This window comes from Tricharina praecox, assembly GCF_024521635.1.
Source record: "Tricharina praecox strain CBS 144465 chromosome Unknown BZA05scaffold_5, whole genome shotgun sequence".
Classification (NCBI taxonomy): domain Eukaryota; kingdom Fungi; phylum Ascomycota; class Pezizomycetes; order Pezizales; family Pyronemataceae; genus Tricharina; species Tricharina praecox.
This window is the reverse complement of record NW_026250407.1, coordinates 1,226,106-1,244,688: the sequence shown is the minus strand read 5'-3', so window position 1 is coordinate 1,244,688 and position 18,583 is coordinate 1,226,106. Positions and strand designations below refer to the sequence as shown.

The following is an 18,583-nucleotide window of genomic DNA, read 5'->3' as shown; positions in this document are numbered from 1 at the left end:
AACCAGAGACAAGCAACAAGAAACCAGAAACCAGAACAACCACATCGCCCCCTTATGTCATTGAAGAGAAGAGAAGAGAAAAGGAAAGACAAGACCAGTAGGTACATACACGCATAGAAAAAGCAAGTAAAAAAACATACCTCGTACCCTAGGTATCCGTGCGTACCGCCATGCATCCAAAAGAACAGAGAGAGAACAAAGGAACGACAAAAGAAACCACACCGCCGAAAATGCCCAGGGTATCAAATCAACTTCACAGCGCACCCCCTTTCCCTCCCTTACAGCTTCCACAGCGGCTTATCAACACTACCCTTCCGGATCCTCTCATTCTCGCGCATATACCACCACCGCAGGCCGAGCACGCACATCGAGCCCAGGAGCAGCATGCCAACGTTGACCCAGTGACCCGTGGGATACCCGCGCTCCTGTTCTTCGCTGCGGTATATCCACACGCCGACGATTTGGCCTGGCGCGCCAAAGCTCACGTTGAGGGCGATTGCGAGACCGGCGGCAGACGTCGAATGCAGGTTACCGGTGATCCAGCCAAGGAGTGGCGCGATGCAGGCGAAGGAGCCCGAGCATGCGACGATCAGCATTATGTAGCGCGCGAGGTAGCTGCCCGGTGGGAGGATCGCGGATACGAGGAAGCCGACGGCGGCGAAGAGCATCGATGCCGCTGCATGCGTTGCGCGCGCGTTGAAGCGGTCGGAGGAGAAGGCGACGAGGACGGTGACGACGTAGGAGACGGCCCACGGTGGAATCGTCATGAGCTGCGCCTGGAGCGAGGAGTAGCCGAGACCGTCGACGATCGAGGGCGCGAAGAGAGACAGCGAGGAGAAAGGCACGGAGGAGGCGAAGTAGATCTTGTGGCCGGTTAGCAAGTGGAGTACACGAAGCGGTGGACGGGGGGATACACACCAGGTAGTGAATGTACAACCGCCAATCTCGAAGGACTGCTTTCGATTCCTTCCAGGTCATGGAAGCGGAGCTTCCCTTGGATCCATTAAAGGCCAGACGCTGGTCTGCCAAACGTGCCTCCTCCGAAGAGAGCCAACTTGAAGTCTCCGGATAATCCGGGAGATAGTAGTAGACGGCGATGGCGGAGAGACAAGACGGAATACCCTCTAGACCGATGTCAGTACCATAGCACCCGAGTGATGGAGCGAGACATCGTACCCAGGATGAAAAGCCAGCGCCACGCCTCGAGTCCTCCCACTTTATTCATAAACGAAATCCCTTGTACCACGGTCAGCAATGACGTCCGCACCCAAAGCGTCGATCTCCATGGGCTCACCGTAAGCAATAGCACCTCCGAAGGCGCCCGCCAACGTCGAACTCGCCATGATGAGCGCCACGCGCAAACTCCTCTCGTCGGAGCGGTACCAGAAGGTGAGGTAGTACACCAGCCCGGGAAACAAGCCGGCCTCGAAGACGCCCAGCAAGAACCGCGTAGCCACGAGCCCGGGATAATTCCTGACACCTCCGGTGCCGATGGTAACGGCCCCCCAGCTCATCATCAAGAATGCAATCCATTTCTGCACTCATCAGTTCCTGGTCTTTTTCTTTTCCGCTCAGCGCGTTGACGGGGTGTGCATACGCTCGGCGACACAGCCTTGAGAAAGTAATTCGACGGGACCTCGAACAGCGCATATGCGATCAGAAACAGCATCAGCGAGATGATGTACTTGTCGTCGGTGATGTTCAACTCCGACTCCAGATCATTGCCGTCGTCGAGGTTCATGATGCGCGCGTTCCCGATGTTCGAGCGGTCGAGGTAGCAGAGGAGGTAGATGAAGGCCGACAGCGGCACGATCCGTAGATCCTGCTTCCACAGCAGACTTCTGTTTTCCGGCGTCACCGAATCGAAGAGGTCGTCGCCGAAAGCGCTCACCGTGAATTTCGACAACTGTGCACACGCAGACGAGCTTCAATCAGCCTCGCGGCCTCGCACCGGCGACGACGCCTCGGATACGGGTCCACTCGTTCGACTCACGTCCACACCGTTCATGCGACCCTCCTCCAAGCTCATGGGGGTTATTGCACCGCTGCCCGCCGTGTCGGACCTCACGATCGGTTCCTCGAGCGAGATTTTGCTATCGCGCCGCTCGTCGCGATCCATCGATTCCGACATGGTTCGGTTGCGTGGGAGCCGCTCTCGGACTGTTGCGGGGTATCAAGGCGCGGCGGCGGCGGCGGCGGAGGCAGGAGAAGAGAGACCGTGGTAACTCCGCATGCACTGTTTTCTTGTGTATTCCCAGCGAGTGCGTGTGCGGGTGTCGGTGAGGTGTGATGACCGGACACTCGCAAGCGAAGCTTGTGGGTTGGATGATATCTGCTCGAGTAGGTAGATAGGGCTCCACTCTAGTACTGGTAGTCTAGTCAGGCTCAGTGCTCACGGTTCTTTCCCTTGCGAGAGTTCAGGGTAGTTTGTTGGAATTAATACGAATACGGTGGGGATCGTCGGAGATGGAGGGAGGGGGGGTGGTTGGGTTGGGGGCTTTGAGTTGTGGATGCGGTGCGGCGGCGGGGAGGGGGGGCAGGATATGGCAGAAGCGCGGGTGCAAGGCAGACAACTTTTCGGCACGGGATGTTGACTCCGTTCATCTGTTTGCAAGGCCCGCATGAAGAGATGCGCGTACACACCTTGATAGGTAGCCGGATATGTAGGCAGAGAGGAGTACTAACTCACAGGCTGCTGATTAGATTACCGCAGTGCAGACGGCGACGGCGAAGCGAGAGGGGTCGGCAGGGTGGTGATGGATCGATTGATGTCGGTGTAGAAGCGCAGTCGAAGGAAGAGTAATCGAAAGAACCATCCGAGGGGAAAAAGAACTATTGTCTCTACAAACGGAAGAGATCACCGATGGGGTGTTGTTGTTGCGGTGATTGACAGCCAGAAAATACTAATGGCATTGGAAATGCGAGGGCGAATAGACTGCGAACCCAAACAGGTGGTGCCAGGTGGGAGGGATGGGTGGTGGGAGTGGTTGTGGTGGTGGTTGTGGCCTTTCTTTCTTCGCATTCTTTCTTTACCGGAAGGCCCGAATCCGAAGCGCAGCTATGCTGGGCAAGCTGTGCTCCAAGAAGGCTTGGGAGATGGCCACTTTGGTGTGTCGGCGAGGGCTGAAGTAGAATGGAGTACATGATACCGGTGATCGTGAGGGATCAAGTGGATCGTAAGGGAGGAGAAGCTGGTCTGAGTAGAGTGGGAGTAGTGGGACGGGCGGATGATGGAGGAGGAGGAGGGGGAGGAGCAGGAGGAGGAGGATGAGCGGATAGATATGGAGCACAAGTCTGGGGAATGGGGAAACCTGGATGGAAGTTCTGGAATTAAAAGCGAGCATGGTTCATCTCGTTTATGGAGTTCTACAGACGCCGCTAAAACATCACCAGGTGTCGGCTCGTCGGCGGTGTACGATCTGTGGGTCTCTGAAGCGCGAGCATCACCAAAGTAGCCTGGGGTAAGCATGAATCATATGTATGTAGGTAGGACGTATGTAGGTGCCACCAGTGTCTTTAGCACTTCCCCCTACAGCACAGCTCCATTCAACGTCAACCCCCCCCCCACCTCCACCACCACCACCGCCACAACCACCACCTCCCACGACCACCACCCAACATCTCTCTAATCTCTCCCGGTTCCCCAGCCCCTCCACCTCCGCACCCATCACGATGGACCCATCTGCGGCCAGCAGCGCCTTCGTCCCGACACCGGAGCAAGCCAGCTTCCGCTTCACCAGCTACCGGAGCCCAACGGTGGAAGACGAGCCCGAGCCGCCACGCCCGGCGCGCACCCCGAGCCCGCGTCGCCCGCCCAACACCACCGCCACCGACGACGACCTGCTGCGCAAGTGCCGAATCTGCTTCGACACGTCTGCGCCACCGTACGAGCCCTCCCCCGAGCTCGGCCGTCTCTTCTCCCCCTGCGTCTGCCGCGGCAGCTCGCGCTACGTGCACACCGTCTGCCTACAAACCTGGCGCGCGACATCGCGCACCGCCTCCTACACCTGCCCGACATGCAAGTACCCATACCGGCTATCACGGCTGAACTACGCGTCGTGGCTTACAAGCACGTCCACGACCTTCCTCGCGACCAGCGTACTCCTGCTGCTGATCGTGTGGCTACTCGGCTACGTCTCCGGTCCCATACTCGCTACGTACCTAGTCGACGTCCCCGACAACCTGGAGCTCCCCGTCCCCCGCGGCGGCTGGGCGGAACACTTCCTGCGCGGCCTGGCGAGCCTGGGCCTCCTCGGCTTCGCAAAGGTCATGTACATCGTCGGCCCAAGCAGCTGGCTGAATATGCGCGCGAGTGGGAATCTCGGCGGCAGGGAGAGGGTCAGCAGGCTCACGTGGATCGTTATTGCCCTCGGCGTCGCAAACTTCTTCGTCTGGCTATGGAGACGCGTGGGTGGATACGTTAAGGGCCGCATGGAGAGCGTGGCGGGAGACGTGCTCGATGTGGGTGAGGGCGGCGATGGCGATGAGAGAGTCGTCAAGCAGGCGTGGAGCGAGTGGGCTGCTGCCACTGCCGCCCAGGCCTGGGTCACGACAAGGAATCTGGTGGGGAGGGCGCGGGGCGGGAATCCGGAGGTGTAGCAGGAGGAGGATAGAGGAGAGAGCATCACTGACTCACTGGACTGCTGTCACACTCGCAGCAGCATCGTGTAAAGAACGTAAGAACGTAAGAGTGTCAATATAGTAATGGCGTTTTAGGGTTTTAGGTTTCACTTCATTCATGTCCCGCATCATCTACCTACCAAGTATCTATCATAGTAGACAAGCAAAGAACACTGCAAGTAATCATCCGAAGTCCCTAATTCCTCGGAAGACAGACCCAAAGATTACCACCCACAGTGAATCACTCGTCCCGTTGGTAGTCACGCCGCTGCGGCTCCGGCCTCGTCACAACCCTTGTCCCAAAAAGAGACCAGATCATCCGTTTCGCACGACCGGGGAAATGACGTTATGCATTGAGTTCTCAAATTCCTATTCAGCCGGTGGGGCGATGGAAGGGAGAGCATTCTCCCGGCCAAGGCAAGATAAAGCGTCACGTCACAAGCGACATCGCTACTTCCCAAGCAAAATGCCGAATGGAAATAGCTACATATTTATACATGGGGCACACTGCGCAGTGCACAGATATTATGAAGGAGCTTTAGAAGAAAAGAAAATGGTAGAAGAATCTAGTAAGTAGAATACCGAATCCCGCCCAGCCCCTTCGCCCCGCGCTGTCCCGCGCAATTCATAAGACCAGAACAGACCAAGCAGCAAGCAAACCCTTCCCTTCCTTTCCCGCCTCAGCGCGCCAGTTCTAATTTTGTTTATAGTACAGTTACAAAGTTGTTCGATCGAGTGGAGTGGTCTATGGAAAGAAAAGGAAAAAGAAATAGGGAAAGGAAACGCTAGATCAAGTAGGTGGTAGGTGGTGGATGGAAGATGGAGGTAGATGTGGTGGTGGTGGTGGTGGTGGTGGTGGTGGTGGAGGTAGGTAGGTAGGACGGGTATTCGGAAAGAAGGCACTCGTGCGAACGAACAGACGAACGAAACCGCTTATTTGGTGGCCTCCTTGAGGTAGGAGATCAGGTCGTTGCGGTCGTTGGCCTTCTTCAGACCTCCAAAAGCCATCTTAGTACCGGGAATGTACTTCTTGGGGTTCTCGAGGTACTCGAACTATACTACAGTTAGAAACAAGGTTCAAGGCACATCTTCGATAGGGGAAAGGCTTCGTACCAAGGTGTTCTCGTTCCACTCAACACCCTTCTGCTTGTTGGCGTCGGTGTACGAGTAGCCCTCAACCTGGCCGGACTTGCGTCCAAAGAGGCCGTGGAGAGCGGGTCCGGTCTTGCTCGATCCACCGGCGTCGACGGTGTGGCACTGCTCGCAGCGGGTCTTGAAGAGCTTGGCGCCCTTGGTGGTGTTGCCTGGGGGAGACACTGTCAACTATGTGTCCAGCGGGGTTTGCAGTGCGGACCGAACGGCGACTGCGTGGGAGAGCGGCGAGCGAGCAAACGGAATAGACTCAACATCGTGAAGTCTGTGCTGCCGCCGCTGTCCCCCACAGTGATCGCCGCCGTCGACACCGCAGCGGAAAAAGAAAAACGGAAGAATAGCGCCGGCGACGGCAGTGGGGGAATGAAACGTACCCTCAGCGAAACCCATTGTGATAGATGTGGTGTTTGGGGGAGTAGTGATAGTGTGAAGAAGGAAGTTCGTGGGGGTTGAAGGTGGAGGTTGTGGGGAGAGCTTGTATGAGTTGGGAGAGTGTGATGGGTGAGAAGGAGAAGAAGTGTGTCTTTGCCGGGGGAAAGACGTTCAATAAATAAAATCTCTCGTTCGCTCCTCCGGGACGGTGTGGGTGGTGGGTGGGTGAGCCAGTGCCAGCCCAGGCTCGGGAAAGACAAGAAATTTTTGCTTTCGCGGTTTGGCGCGAAATTCGATCGTTAGGGATCGCCCACAACCTTGGTTCCCGTTCCAAATCCCATTTCTCCGCCCCGTGATTGGCCGATGCTGTAAGCGTCATAGATTAATCAGCCTGTCAGCCACACCTGTCCGCTCCGATCTTGACCGACGAGGCGTTTATCCGGCCGGTGAACTCTGGCTTTGCCGTCATCGTCCTTCCGTCCCCGCTAACCTTTCTTCCGTAGAAGGCACAGCCACCAGCACGCTGCTTACTCCACAGCCTAGAATCCACCGCTTCAGGGACTCGGGTTGCAGATTCGATGGGGACCCTTCAGGCTTCGAGATCTGTCTGCGATGGCTCATGTTCGCTTACCACGACAACGGCCATGTGCAAAATTTAGGGCCCATCGTGGCATCGTCGGGCCACGGGCAACGGCATAACGTACAGTTTTTTTGCTTTTTTTTGCTTCTTCACTAATCGCATGCAGCCTATCTAGGCCATGGCGATGTGGAATACCTAACCAAACACACTTCCTGTGCATAATCCTGTCGGCATTCCCGGCGCAACGCACGGGAGAGAGAGAGAGAGAGAACATCAATTATTGTTGCATACGGCCTTTCTGGACTATGACGACCCTCCTACACGGCGCGCAACGGACAGAGAGAGTGAAGATACCTGCCGTTTAGCGTCTACCGAGTGAGGTTCGATGAAATCTCAAATTTTTCAAAACAAAGCTCCTCGACAAAAGCTGATTATGCACCAAACTTTCTGTATGCTCCCCGTAGCTTCGATTAAGCTTCTTTTGGCATCTATAGCTTAACGATCTGACCACGTAGATGCTGGCTGACTGAGTGGGTGTTCTAGAGCAGGCAGAAGGAATTCGATGAACCTACATATCTCCAACAGCCTATATGTCTACCGTATACATTCACGATTTATACTTGCTTACATACTTGTACACTCTATATACTCAGAATACACTGATATAACCACCCAACGCCTCCTCTAGATGCCCATAAGTCACACCATATCCAAAATGTGCACCAATCACAGCTTCGACTTCAGCTCGCGCCTCCAGCCCTGTTCTTCCGCCAGCAGCTCCGCCACCCTTTCTCCAATCGCCAAAACTGTCAACATTGGACTGTGCATATCTAGATTAACTTCATTTCGTATTTGGCGGGGAGCCACAAACTCACTTGATAGTAACCATCGCCGGGAACACTCCCGCATCCGCAATCCTGACACCCCTTACGCCGTTCATTTTCAGATCCGGGGCGACGACAGCCAGCCTGTCATTGCGTATATCCCCCATCTTTGTTGTTCCCGCCGGATGGTACACAGTATGCGCGACCTTGCGCCCATACTCGCTCAGCGCCTCATCGCTCTGCACCTCTAGCCCGGGGGCAATCTCGCGCTTCAGATACGACCTGAACGGTTCCGTTTCGGCGACCTTTCTAGCGGCTCTAAAGCCGTCGACAAGCGTCTTCGCATCGTAGCCCTCCGGATCGGTAAAGTAGCGGAAGTCGAGGGCCGGCTTGACCGCCGGGTCGGCGGAGGTGAGCCACATTCGGCCGATTGACTTTGGCCGCGGGATGTTGGGCGTCATGCAGAATGCGTGCAGCGGCGCCTCGTAGCCCAAGCGAGAGGTGTTGATGCAGAACGGGATCTGGTACGTGTGCATCATGATGTCGGCGATGCCGTCGCCATCGCGGTCGAGAAAGATGCCGGCATCGGAGTCCATCGTGGTTTCGGTCGGCATGGACTCGTTCAGCTCCCAGATTATGATGCTCTCTGGGTGGTCCAGAAGGTTCTCGCCAACTCCGGGGAGATCGTGTTGTACGTTTATGCCGAGCGATCTGAGCTGGTCCGCCGGGCCGATTCCGGAAAGAAGCAGGAGTCGGGGCGTATCGATGGCGCCGGCGCAGAGGATTATTTCATCCTTCGCGGATAACCGCAATTTCTGGCCGGATTTGAGCGTGAGATTGATGCTCTCTGCCCGCTTTTCCGCACCCTGCGAGGACAGGTTGAGACGGGAGACCCACGCTTCCGTGAGGACGATGAGGTTGGGCCGCTTCTCTTCGCCGCTGATGATGGGGTGGATATACGCCACACTCGCAGAGCTCCGCTTTCCATCCTCGGGGTTGTAGGAAACTGAGAAGAAACCGACACCCTCGGAGAACCCGCCTTCTCGGCGAATAGTCTTGTTGAAGTCTTCGATGATCGGTATATCGAGGGCCTTCGAGCATGATCGTACCCAATCCTTTACGAACTTGTTCCGATGCATAGTGTGCACGGGCTGGATTGTGCACCGAAGCTGGTCGATGCAGCGCTGGACGGTGGCAAAGTCCCAGCCTGTTGCTCCCATCTGCTCCCACCCCTTCAGATCCCGCTCGAACGGTCGATAGGATATCAAGGTGTTGTGGGAGCTGCAGCCGCCCAGGATCTTCGCCCGAGAATGGCGGATGTGCGAGTTTCCTGTGACACGGATGAGTTGGAAGCTCACGTCCAATATGCTGGATAAAAACGCTTACCCATCGCTTGCTCGGTGGTGGGGTAGTCGTAGTCATAATTAGTGTCTCCTAGAAGTGCCAGCCAGTCTTTCAACTGCAGCACTTTCTGGTCGTTATAATCGGAAGGGCCCGCCTCGACGAGTAGGACTTGCTTGTGCGGGAGATATGAGGAAAGCCTGGAGGCAACAACACAGCCAGCTGTGCCGCCTCTATTCACAAACAGATACCGGTCAGCAACGGCAGACAAACGAAGCGGCGTGAAGCCATTACCCAACAATAATGAAATCTGGGCGGTAGTCTTGCGGGAGGATGTTGGTCGTCATGTTTTACGGTTGGCTGGGAGAGCAATGGGGGAGCTCGAGCTCAGAGCTGTGCTGATATTTGTACCGATAACTGGAGCCGTCGACTGATACAGAAAGCTATAGCCTGAAGGAATGAAGGCTGTATGGTGACAACTTCAAGACAGGTGATAGAAATGAGCAGAGCTTCGATGTGGCATTATCGTGCCAGGGACGCAGTTGGGAGGAAGTGTATCCATGACTTGCGACGGGATATTTCGAACCCGCCCAGATGCCCGCTGCCGGCATGCACAGGGCTCTCGCGGCAGACAAGGCCGAGGCAAAGCGCACGGCAGGCATACACTGTTTGTATGGCTCCAAGGCAGGCCAAGAGGTGCTGTGGATGGCCGGCAGCATGGTTCTCCGGACACTTTCTCCTTCCGATGTCTCCGCACATCCAAAGGTGCAACTTTCTCCACCTGTGCCGTAGTTGTACATACAGCAGCAATCTCCATCGGGATCAGCCTGCCGAGATGGCTGACCGGTCAATTTACAGCATGCTTGAAGCTCGAGTGAAGCTGTTTTCTCCGTCGCATTTAGATAGCGATTGACGGTCCAAGTCCATAGCGTCATGTTGACATGCAGGTTAGGGACTCGAGCGCCAATTCAGGACTAGGCCCAGCCTTGGCCGATGGATGGCTGTCCGGGGTGAGACGCTATGACGCGCAATGTTTGCTCGTGTGCAGTGTGCACAACATATCTGAGAAGAGATGATATTGCGGATTTCCGCTGATAGCCGCTGCTGCGTGGCTGTCCGAGTCTACGATACATCTCCTCTCCTCCTGTTTTTCTCTCGTAACCCTCCTCGATCCAATTCCAGTTCCCGCTGTGCCTGCAATGTCCGAATTCACCTTCACACATCAGAAACACTACATCAACGGCCGGCCTCACCGGTCAGGTAGCGAGACATTCACCACATACAATCCCTCGACCGGCACGCCCATAGCGCAGGTCTACACCGCCACGCCGGAAGACATCGATCTGGCCATAAGCACCTCTCTCTCAGCCTTCAAGACATGGTCCAAAACACCACCGATCGAGCGCTCCCGCATCCTCCTCCGAGCCGTGGCTCTCCTCCGCAGCCGCAACGACCTCATCGCAAAAGTCGAGACGCTGGACACCGGGAAAGCGTTCTTCGAGACGTCGACCGTGGATGTTGCCACCGGCGCGGACGTTCTGGAGTACATGGCCGGCCTGGGCATGGCTATGGGAGAGGGCAAGACTATCCAGCTCCGTGAGTCGGCGTGGGTTTACACACGGAAAGAGCCACTGGGCGTCTGTGTAGGCATCGGAGCGTGGAACTATCCGATCCAAATGTAGCTCTCCTCCACCTTTCTCCAGCCGCAATCGCAAGTGAAGGGCTAACCGGCAGCAGTGCCCTCTGGAAATGTGCCCCCGCGCTCGCAGCCGGCAACACCTTTATCTTCAAGCCATCGGAAGTGACCCCCCTCAGCGCCTACATCCTCGCGCAGATCCTGACGGAGGCTGGATTACCACCGGGGGTGTTCAACCTCGTGCACGGCCTGGGCAGCGTCGGCGCGGTGCTCTGCGCCGATCCGCGAGTCGCCAAGGTCTCGTTCACCGGCCAGCCGTCCACCGGGATTGCGGTATACACAGCCGCGGCAAAGACGCTCAAGCTGGTGACGCTGGAGCTAGGCGGGAAGTCACCGTTCATCGTGCTCCCTGACGCCGATCTCGATGCCGCGGTAGACGCCTGCGTCACCGCTAATTTCGCCTCCTCGGGTCAGGTCTGCACTAACGGCACCCGCGTCTTCGTTCATGCAGACATATTCGATCGGTTCGAAAGGCTGCTGGTGCACAAGGTGAAGACGGGTGTGCGCGCCGGTGATCCCATGGATAGGGACGTCAACTTTGGTCCCGTCGTGTCGAAGCAGCATTACGAAAAGGTGCTGAACTACATCCGCCACGGCATCAACGAGGATAAGGCAACACTACTGCTCGGCGGCGTCGAGAAGCCATCATCCCTCAGAGCGCCGTTCACGAGCGGCTACTACATCACCCCCACGGTCTTTACCGACTGCAACGACACGATGCGGATCGTCCGCGAGGAGATCTTCGGGCCAGTAGCGTGTCTGCTTCGGTTCTCGAGCGTGGAGGAAGCGATCGCTCGAGCCAACGATACCGAGCTGGGCCTCGCCGCAGGAGTGTTCACCAGGGACCTGAACATGGCGCACAAAGTGATGGCCGAGGTGCACGCGGGAATCTGCTGGATCAACACGTGGGGCGAGAGCCCCGCGCAGATGCCGGTAGGAGGCTGGGGCTACTCCGGCGTCGGATTCGAAAACGGCGCTGAAGCCCTCCGACAGTTCGTCAAGAACAAAAGTGTACTCGTCGAGAACGGCGAAGTCGTGCCGGCTTTCGCCAAGTTGTAGGGAAAGGAGGGGAAGGACGTGTACTAGACAGTGGACTGGCGGGGCGGGTTGCATGAATTCAGCGTCGCACGTTGTGCGCATCTGCCGTTCGAGTTGCCGCCTCTCGACTCTGTGAATCGGAACCAGCGGCGACAGAGGAGCCGCGGATATTTCAGGAAGACGAGGGATTCCGGCAAGAGAGGAAGGAGAAGCTCGGCCAACCGATAGATAACCAGCGCACACGACCAGAGATCTGCTACCTGTAGGAATGCTGTATCCACTCTAGAGTATCCATGCCTGGTATACATACTTCGTTATGTTCCTAGATACCGGTTTGATACTCTATCTGGTCGCATGATAACTAATCCGCCGCTATCCGGGCGCCCTGTCCGCATGGCGATGGTGGTCCGTATGGTCTGCGGCATCCCACACACAAAGTCCCCATAGTTACATACCAGAATACATTCCTTCCCCAACCGTAGTGGTGTCTGACGCTGCCGAGCGCGCATGCCACTGAACCACGGCCAACTGCGAAGCTTGTCCCTCACCTCGCCCCACCTGCCGCAAATAAGCGTAGTGCGCTACGCCGAGCTCGTATCAACCCTCCGCTGCAGCAGCTGCAGCAACCCATGTCTGCAAAAATAACGGTAATCCACAGATGTTTCGTCCTTCGAGATTTCTGTCTTGCCACTAGGTGATTGGCTGATAGCGGTGGATTCCGGCACCACTTCCCACCCGGGCAGGCAGGCCCGTTCGTACTACAAGTGCCGGTCGTCGAGGCTCGTACTCGATTGTGTTCACAGTCAAGGGACCGCGGGTTTCACCGTTTCATTGGCACATGGATCGTCCTGGTCGATATAAATATAATGGCTACTGCTTTTGGTCACGTCTGCTTCCCCCGACTTCTCCCCCGCTTCCCGTCCACTTTCTGTCTCGTGTCTCGTGGGAACAAGACGATCAAGCGAACACACGACCAAACGGCCATCTGAGGGATCCACACATACTATCGGACAAACATTCGGCGCGGCAAATCATCTGTAGCATCAACAATGTCCGGCCTAGCAGCAGAGGAGGCGGCCATGGTGGACGACGGGGAGCCTACCATTCACAGAGGCAGCGGGATCAAGATCGGCCCTGTCACTCTTCCGCCATGGCGTTCTCCAATCGCTCAGGGTTCGCCGATCCTCCTACGACGCCTCATGAGTGAATTGAATAGTGGCTTACATTGTCCTCTCTCACAGTTATACTAACGGGTTTCGTCTGTTTCCTCTGCCCTGGTATTCCCCGTCAACTCTTCCCTAGCACCTCCCGCCGCAGGCTGACAGTAATGTATAGGAATGTTCAATGCGCTGAACGGGTATCCCCAACTCTCCGTGTTACTCGTCACTCGCAGCAACTAACCCTTTATCAGCATCGGCGGCGGCGGCCAACTCGATTCGACGATCAACTCGCACGCCAACACGGCTTTATACACGACATTTGCGGTGTTCGGGTTCACAGCGGGAACATTCCTGAACTATTTCGGCGCCAAGCTGACGTTGGCACTCGGCGGCTTCGGGTACTGCGTGTATTCGGCGTCGTATCTGTGCTACAACCACACGAAGAACGATGGCTTCGTCATCTTTGCAGGCGCGCTGTTGGGTGTCTGTGCGGGCTTTCTGTGGACCGCCCAGGGAACCGTCATGATGTCGTATCCGACGGAGAATGAGAAGGGAAGGTATATTGGACTGTTCTGGGGGATTTTTAACCTCGGCGCGGTTATCGGGTCTATCAGTGTGTACCCCCTTGTATGTACCTTAATGCGAGTAGGATACTGACGACTGCTTCAAGTTCCCCTCGCCAATAATTGGAACACGACGGATAATAAGGCCGTCAACGATGGCACTTACATAGGCTTCTTAGTCCTCATGGCCTGCGGCGCTATCCTCTCATGGTTCCTCGTTCCTCCACAGCATATCATCCGTAAAGATGGCACGCGAGTACAGCGGGTTCAGCATCCCTCAATCAAGTCTGAGATGAAAGGACTATGGGAGACGTTGTATACCGACCCATACATCCTACTGCTCTTTCCCTTCTTCTGGGCCAGTAACTGGTTCTTATCTCTTTTCCTCCAGTCCATACAGCCCAAGCTGACGAAACAGGTTCTATACGTACCAACAAAGCTGCTACAACCTCTACATGTTCAACACGCGCTCGCGCGCCTTCACGGGGCTCTGGTACTGGCTCGCGCAGATCATCGGCTCGCTCCTCTTCGGCTGGTTCCTGGACAACCAGTCGCTGACGCGGCGCCACCGGGCAATCGCGGGGTGGACGCTCCTCTTCGTCCTAGTCCTCTCGATCTGGGGCGGCGGCCTCAAAGCCGAGCTGGGCATCTCCCGTCCGCCGAGCCCGGACCTGGCCGCAACCTGGTTCCGCGGAATGGATATCTACGACAGTGACTTCACGTGGTACTGTCTGCTCTACGTGTTTTATGGAGTCCTCGATGCCACCTGGCAGACGTATGCCTACTGGCTCATGGGCGCGCTCTCGAACGATCCGAGGAAGCTGGCGTATTTCGCTGGTTTTTACAAGGTACCCTTCCCCCCCCATCATCACCACCCCCTCCTCTGTCGCCAGTAGGGCTAATGAAAATAAGGGAATCCAATCCGCAGGCGCAGCGGTGGTCTGGGGCCTCGATGGCTCGCACGTGCCCTACAGAGTCCTCTTTGGCACGTCGTGGGGATTGTGCATCGCCGGAATGCTGTTCGCTGTCCCCGTCATATGGATACGTGTTCATGATACGGAGATTACGGAGACGGACTTTTTCGACGGCGGGAAGGTGGAGCAGCCGGCGGATGAGGCGGCGGCGCAGGGGGAAAAGGCGCAGGGGGAAAAGACGGCGGTGGCTACGGAGCCTACTGATGGTGCGGGAAGAAGGGATGTGGTATGATGACTTGATGACGCACTTTTGATCATGAGGGGATTTGAGATGTAAATGAGCTGGACAAGATATGTATGCTATGCTTAATGAGTTACTGTGATGATGTTTCGCGTATCTTTCACGCTTGGTCCAGGGGCGTTGGAATGTTCTTGCGAGTGAGTGTGTGTGAGAGTGTGATACGTTCACTGGTGGCTGTGAGTTGAAGTATTGTCACTTCGTAATCACGTAGCTGGTCAACAGCACAATTGTGTGCTGGTATGGGGACCCTCACTCGTAAAACCATCCCCCAGTCAAGCTCCCCCAGGCCCCACCCTTCTCCTCCTCCTCCTCTTCCTCCTCCCGCAACAACGTGATTATCGATTTCCTACCACTTCCCCGACTTTTTCGTGCAACTTCTCGACACTCGAGTGTTTCGTAATAGTTAGCGGTTACCGGCGCTGTAGTTCGTGCTGCTGCTGCTGCACTGACAATCATGCAAGGACTGGCCTAAGGGGGAGCTGGTGAACATTTACTTATGTACCGTATTCCTCCGAGGGATGGTATTTGCTCGGTGGAATGTACTTTTATGAATGGCGAGAAGTGATTCCACGCCGCTACGGTTTGGAGTTGGGTTTCTACGCAGCACAGCAAATCATAGGTATCTTATCACCCGACGTTTCATGCGTGCCGGCGCACGGAAAACACGTTACTTCCTTGCTACCTAACCCCACGGAGCTGGCAGGAAAGGTCGGATTCGAGGTTGCCATAATCTAGATATCTAGGACAATAAAATGTTCTCTCTCTTGGAAACCACGTCAGTCCGATGAGCCCACCACCACCACCTTACCTTCAACACACCAAGCTGAAACCGTGATTCGTGAATCTCCACTGTAGAGTAAGTCTGTAGAGTAAGTAGTCTGTACCAGCACTTCCCGCCCCTCGAGCACTCGAGCTCTTACTCCAGCCTCCTATGTATGTAAGATGTATGTAGAGTATGTACACATGCGGTGATATCACGCGTCAGAGGTAAGTGCGGGCGCCAATCTTGACTTGTAGTTATTACTAGTAGTTAACCGAGATCGACGAGCGATGCCAATGTATGTAGTCACCGGGGAAAATATACTGTGCGTTTCGGGGAGAGGGGAGAGGGGGCGTCTCATGATTTTTCCGCGACACAATACGTTCACCGGAAGGATGGGCGGAGGTGCTCTACCTATTATGATGGTAGTCAGCGCCCCGCGCTTGTTGGCCTGTGGCCTGAGATCGGCCCAGGTCGTCCCACATTCGGTGCGTATATAGAGTATGGAGGGTGGTTAGAGTAGTTGGAGTATGCTAGCCCTACGGACGCGCTCACAGTGGACTTCTCTTCTCGCCGCTGGCCGGAGAATTTAGAAATACTCTACATAGGTACTGCGAATATGATATGATATGATATATTCGTGCCGTGGAAATTGGCTGGAGTGATACTAGTAGTGAGGGATGGTTATTAGTTGAAGGTTCGGGTGTAAATTGAAGTGTAATCCGAGTCGTCCTGGACCTGGACCGTCCGTGGAATAATCTGGACTTGGGACTCTGAACGGAAGGCGAAAAATCGTGTCCATGCCTCACGACCAGATCACGATAAATTTCTGAAGCCCAAGTCTTTCGAAAGGAAGTGCACTTATGTGTCCGTCTAATGATCACGACCACAGCCGCAGCAGCGGTTAGCTAAATCAAAACCTGCGACGACGAGTGCACATTTTTCTATCTTCTGAGCCATCGCAACTACCGCTGCCGCCAGTTGAGCACCAGCTCGATCAAGAGGGATCCAGATTCCAGCCTCCAGATTCCAGCCTCGCAGACCCAAGCCACCCCCAATAAGCGACTATTGGAATTTGGCCCTTGGAGCTCCACACTCCACATCGCAGCATCAATCTATCCAAGCGTTTAAAATGAAGCTAGGTGATCATTCGTTAGCACGATGGGAGACTAGTCTTCCCGCACCTGAATTCAAGGACGTGGCTTCGACGCCTCGTCTCTCCCCGTGAAGGAAGGTCCCCCACCGTACGCTGCTCGGATGATCAATTCTGCCGTGGTCCGCCGGCCATGATGGTGATGGAAGGCAACACTGAGCAGAGAAGACTTCAAAATCTCCTTCGACGGAGCGCCGGGCAATGGCAGGAATACTCTAGAGGTCTACCTCTCAATCTTATCGATTCTCTATATAAAATGTCAGATGCACCTATCGAAGGCCATCTCCATGTGCAGCTCAGACATACATGATCCGATCGCACAGGACAGCACTAGCACAACCAGCACAATCAGCAGCGACTCGAGCAGGCTGCAGCAAAAGATATTCTGACGAGCGGACGGAGTCCGACACAAGGGCTACTAAAGATAGTACCTACCGTCGTAAGCACCGCAACCGCGTATGTAGAGTAGGTACCTATGCAGAAAATGCACCTGCCATGGCCGGCCGGAATCGCAGCTCTGCACTTTGCATATAAGCAGTGCGGAGGAAGGAGGGACAAGGGACCAGGACCAGGACCCACGATTGTCACCCCACCACGCGCGTTTGCGGGTATATACAGTTTCCAGTACATGTAGTCGCCACTTCCGGCCACGACGGCTGCTCGCTGTTCAATTCAATTCAACAATCCACTCCCAAATCACCAGCACGACCACGACCACCAGCATTAGCCACGGCTTTCGTCCCATCATTACGACACTCATAATACCACGACGATGCTATCCACCCCCACCACCTCACGAGCAATGCGCTGGCCCTCAGCGCCGCAAAAATCCCGCTACATCCTCCCGGGCCTGCTGATTCTTGAATTCGGCTGCCTGACCGCGCTGTTCGGCCTCTTCGGCTACGCAAACCCCAATACCTACCGCAGCGCCCTGCTGGACGACGGCGTGGCCAGCGGCTTCGTCGCGAAATCTACGTACACCCCCGGGAGCACGGATGTGCCGCTTGTGTGGCGGCCTGTGTATGTCCCTGCACCCCCCACCCCCCCCCCCCCCCCCCCCCCGCGCTCAATGCTCGCGCACGGTGCTAACAGAAACCCCCCCCGCAGCGCAACAACAGTGAGCCTGTACCTCACGCTCGCCTCCTTCCTGTGCATGGTCCTGCAAGCGACGCTGTACATCCTGTCCCTCTGCCCACCGCAAGCACTCGCACTGGTGCAGGTGATCATGCTGTCGATCTGGATCGCGATCATAGCGATCTACCAAGCCGGCGTGAACTCGGAGACGCCATGGTTCCTGACACATAGCTGCGCGGACGTGTACTACCCGCGCAACCGCTCGCCGTGCTTGCAGGCGAAGGGGCTGTTTGGGATTTCGATCGTCCTGGTGGCGATTTATGTTGCGGTGGGCGTTTGGTGTGTTGTTGTTACGGTAATGGGGGTTAGGTTGAGGTTGAAGAGTGAGGGGAGGGAAAGTGAGGCCGGGAAGGATGTGGAGTTGGTGCAAGGGAGGAGTGCGGAGGAGCCGGTAGTGGACTATGCATACCAGCAGCCGCAGACGCCGGGGAGAGTGCCGGTGACGCCGTATTGAAGTCGACGGGTTTTTTTTACGGAGTATATGGAGTATGTTTTCACGAGGTGGCCCAGATGACACCGTGTGTGACTCAGCCGATTGTTTACTCGGAAGTGAGACCGCGACGAGATAGGAGGAGAGGGGGGGAGGGGAGGGAGGGGCAAGACTGGTCACTGCCGGAGCACGGCCTCTGCCCATACGGGACCATTCGCCTTATGTAGACCTACGGTTACTCTGCGTCCCCGCGACCTAGAAAATGGACCGCAATATGACACTGCGATGTTTCCCATTTTCCGTTTCCCCGTTTCCCCGTTTCCCCGACTCCCAAGATGATAGGAGCTTGATATCTTGTGATACTTCGAGCTATTGTTTACGGGATATTCCGGGACAATGCCGTCGGCCGTCACGGCACCTCCTGATTGGTCGGAGTCCATAGTCATACATTACCGCCTCATCAATAATCACCAGCCGCAGAGCCCACAAAAAAACAAAGTTGCAGCTCGATCATACATACTCACGCATCCAAAAGTCTGCATGAT

The 18,583-nt window shown here is 55.8% G+C and overlaps 7 protein-coding genes across 7 annotated transcripts; 4 read left to right on the top strand and 3 right to left on the bottom strand.

Moving 5' to 3' along the window:
• Positions 1-278: 278 nt before the first annotated feature.
• BZA05DRAFT_416627 (major facilitator superfamily domain-containing protein) lies at positions 279-2,131 on the bottom strand (the record flags this gene model as incomplete). Its single annotated transcript, XM_051485408.1, has 5 exons — positions 279-863; positions 919-1,124; positions 1,295-1,535; positions 1,598-1,906; positions 1,994-2,131. The coding sequence occupies 5 exons, from the start codon at positions 2,129-2,131 to the stop codon at positions 279-281; spliced, it is 1,479 nt and encodes a 492-aa protein (XP_051342230.1).
• A 1,389-nt stretch (positions 2,132-3,520) lies between these two features.
• On the top strand, positions 3,521-4,810 carry BZA05DRAFT_434447 (RING finger domain protein). The gene has a single exon (XM_051486320.1). The coding sequence runs from the start codon at positions 3,673-3,675 to the stop codon at positions 4,597-4,599; it is 927 nt and encodes a 308-aa protein (XP_051342229.1). The 5' UTR covers positions 3,521-3,672; the 3' UTR covers positions 4,600-4,810.
• A 642-nt stretch (positions 4,811-5,452) lies between these two features.
• Positions 5,453-6,431, bottom strand: BZA05DRAFT_390331 (cytochrome c). Its single transcript, XM_051482883.1, has 3 exons — positions 6,147-6,431; positions 5,734-5,924; positions 5,453-5,673 (listed from the first exon to the last, which is right to left on the bottom strand). Exons 1-3 carry the CDS (start codon positions 6,160-6,162, stop codon positions 5,554-5,556), a joined length of 327 nt encoding a protein of 108 aa, XP_051342228.1. The 5' UTR covers positions 6,163-6,431; the 3' UTR covers positions 5,453-5,553.
• A 987-nt stretch (positions 6,432-7,418) lies between these two features.
• Positions 7,419-9,342, bottom strand: BZA05DRAFT_223694 (uncharacterized protein). Its single transcript, XM_051479747.1, has 4 exons — positions 9,184-9,342; positions 8,935-9,122; positions 7,600-8,878; positions 7,419-7,544 (listed from the first exon to the last, which is right to left on the bottom strand). Exons 1-4 carry the CDS (start codon positions 9,234-9,236, stop codon positions 7,451-7,453), a joined length of 1,614 nt encoding a protein of 537 aa, XP_051342227.1. The 5' UTR covers positions 9,237-9,342; the 3' UTR covers positions 7,419-7,450.
• A 614-nt stretch (positions 9,343-9,956) lies between these two features.
• On the top strand, positions 9,957-11,656 carry BZA05DRAFT_223603 (aldehyde dehydrogenase domain-containing protein). The gene is made up of 2 exons (XM_051479745.1): positions 9,957-10,567; positions 10,627-11,656. Exons 1-2 carry the CDS (start codon positions 10,089-10,091, stop codon positions 11,642-11,644), a joined length of 1,497 nt encoding a protein of 498 aa, XP_051342226.1. The 5' UTR covers positions 9,957-10,088; the 3' UTR covers positions 11,645-11,656.
• Positions 11,657-12,702: 1,046 nt separating this feature from the next.
• Positions 12,703-14,552, top strand: BZA05DRAFT_333613 (major facilitator superfamily domain-containing protein; the record flags this gene model as incomplete). The annotated part of the gene is made up of 7 exons (XM_051480694.1): positions 12,703-12,796; positions 12,865-12,900; positions 12,959-12,980; positions 13,035-13,396; positions 13,454-13,715; positions 13,765-14,194; positions 14,259-14,552. 7 exons carry the CDS (start codon positions 12,703-12,705, stop codon positions 14,550-14,552), a joined length of 1,500 nt encoding a protein of 499 aa, XP_051342225.1.
• A 2,724-nt stretch (positions 14,553-17,276) lies between these two features.
• Positions 17,277-18,062, top strand: BZA05DRAFT_442673 (uncharacterized protein; the record flags this gene model as incomplete). Its single annotated transcript, XM_051486770.1, has 2 exons — positions 17,277-17,494; positions 17,582-18,062. The coding sequence occupies 2 exons, from the start codon at positions 17,277-17,279 to the stop codon at positions 18,060-18,062; spliced, it is 699 nt and encodes a 232-aa protein (XP_051342224.1).
• Between the last annotated feature and the right edge of the window lie 521 nt (positions 18,063-18,583).

Coding starts and splice junctions, on each gene's coding strand:
- BZA05DRAFT_434447 (XM_051486320.1), top strand. CDS start 3,673: ATGGACCCATCTGCGGCCAGCAGCGCCTTCGTCCCGACACCGGAGCAA.
- BZA05DRAFT_390331 (XM_051482883.1), bottom strand. Junction 5,674..5,733: donor AGTGGAACGAGAACACCTTG/GTACGAAGCCTT, acceptor ACTGTAGTATAG/TTCGAGTACCTCGAGAACCC.
- BZA05DRAFT_223694 (XM_051479747.1), bottom strand. CDS start 9,236: ATGACGACCAACATCCTCCCGCAAGACTACCGCCCAGATTTCATTATT. Junction 9,123..9,183: donor CCAGATTTCATTATTGTTGG/GTAATGGCTTCA, acceptor GTTTGTGAATAG/AGGCGGCACAGCTGGCTGTG. Junction 7,545..7,599: donor CCGGCGATGGTTACTATCAA/GTGAGTTTGTGG, acceptor AGATATGCACAG/TCCAATGTTGACAGTTTTGG.
- BZA05DRAFT_223603 (XM_051479745.1), top strand. CDS start 10,089: ATGTCCGAATTCACCTTCACACATCAGAAACACTACATCAACGGCCGG. Junction 10,568..10,626: donor TGGAACTATCCGATCCAAAT/GTAGCTCTCCTC, acceptor AACCGGCAGCAG/TGCCCTCTGGAAATGTGCCC.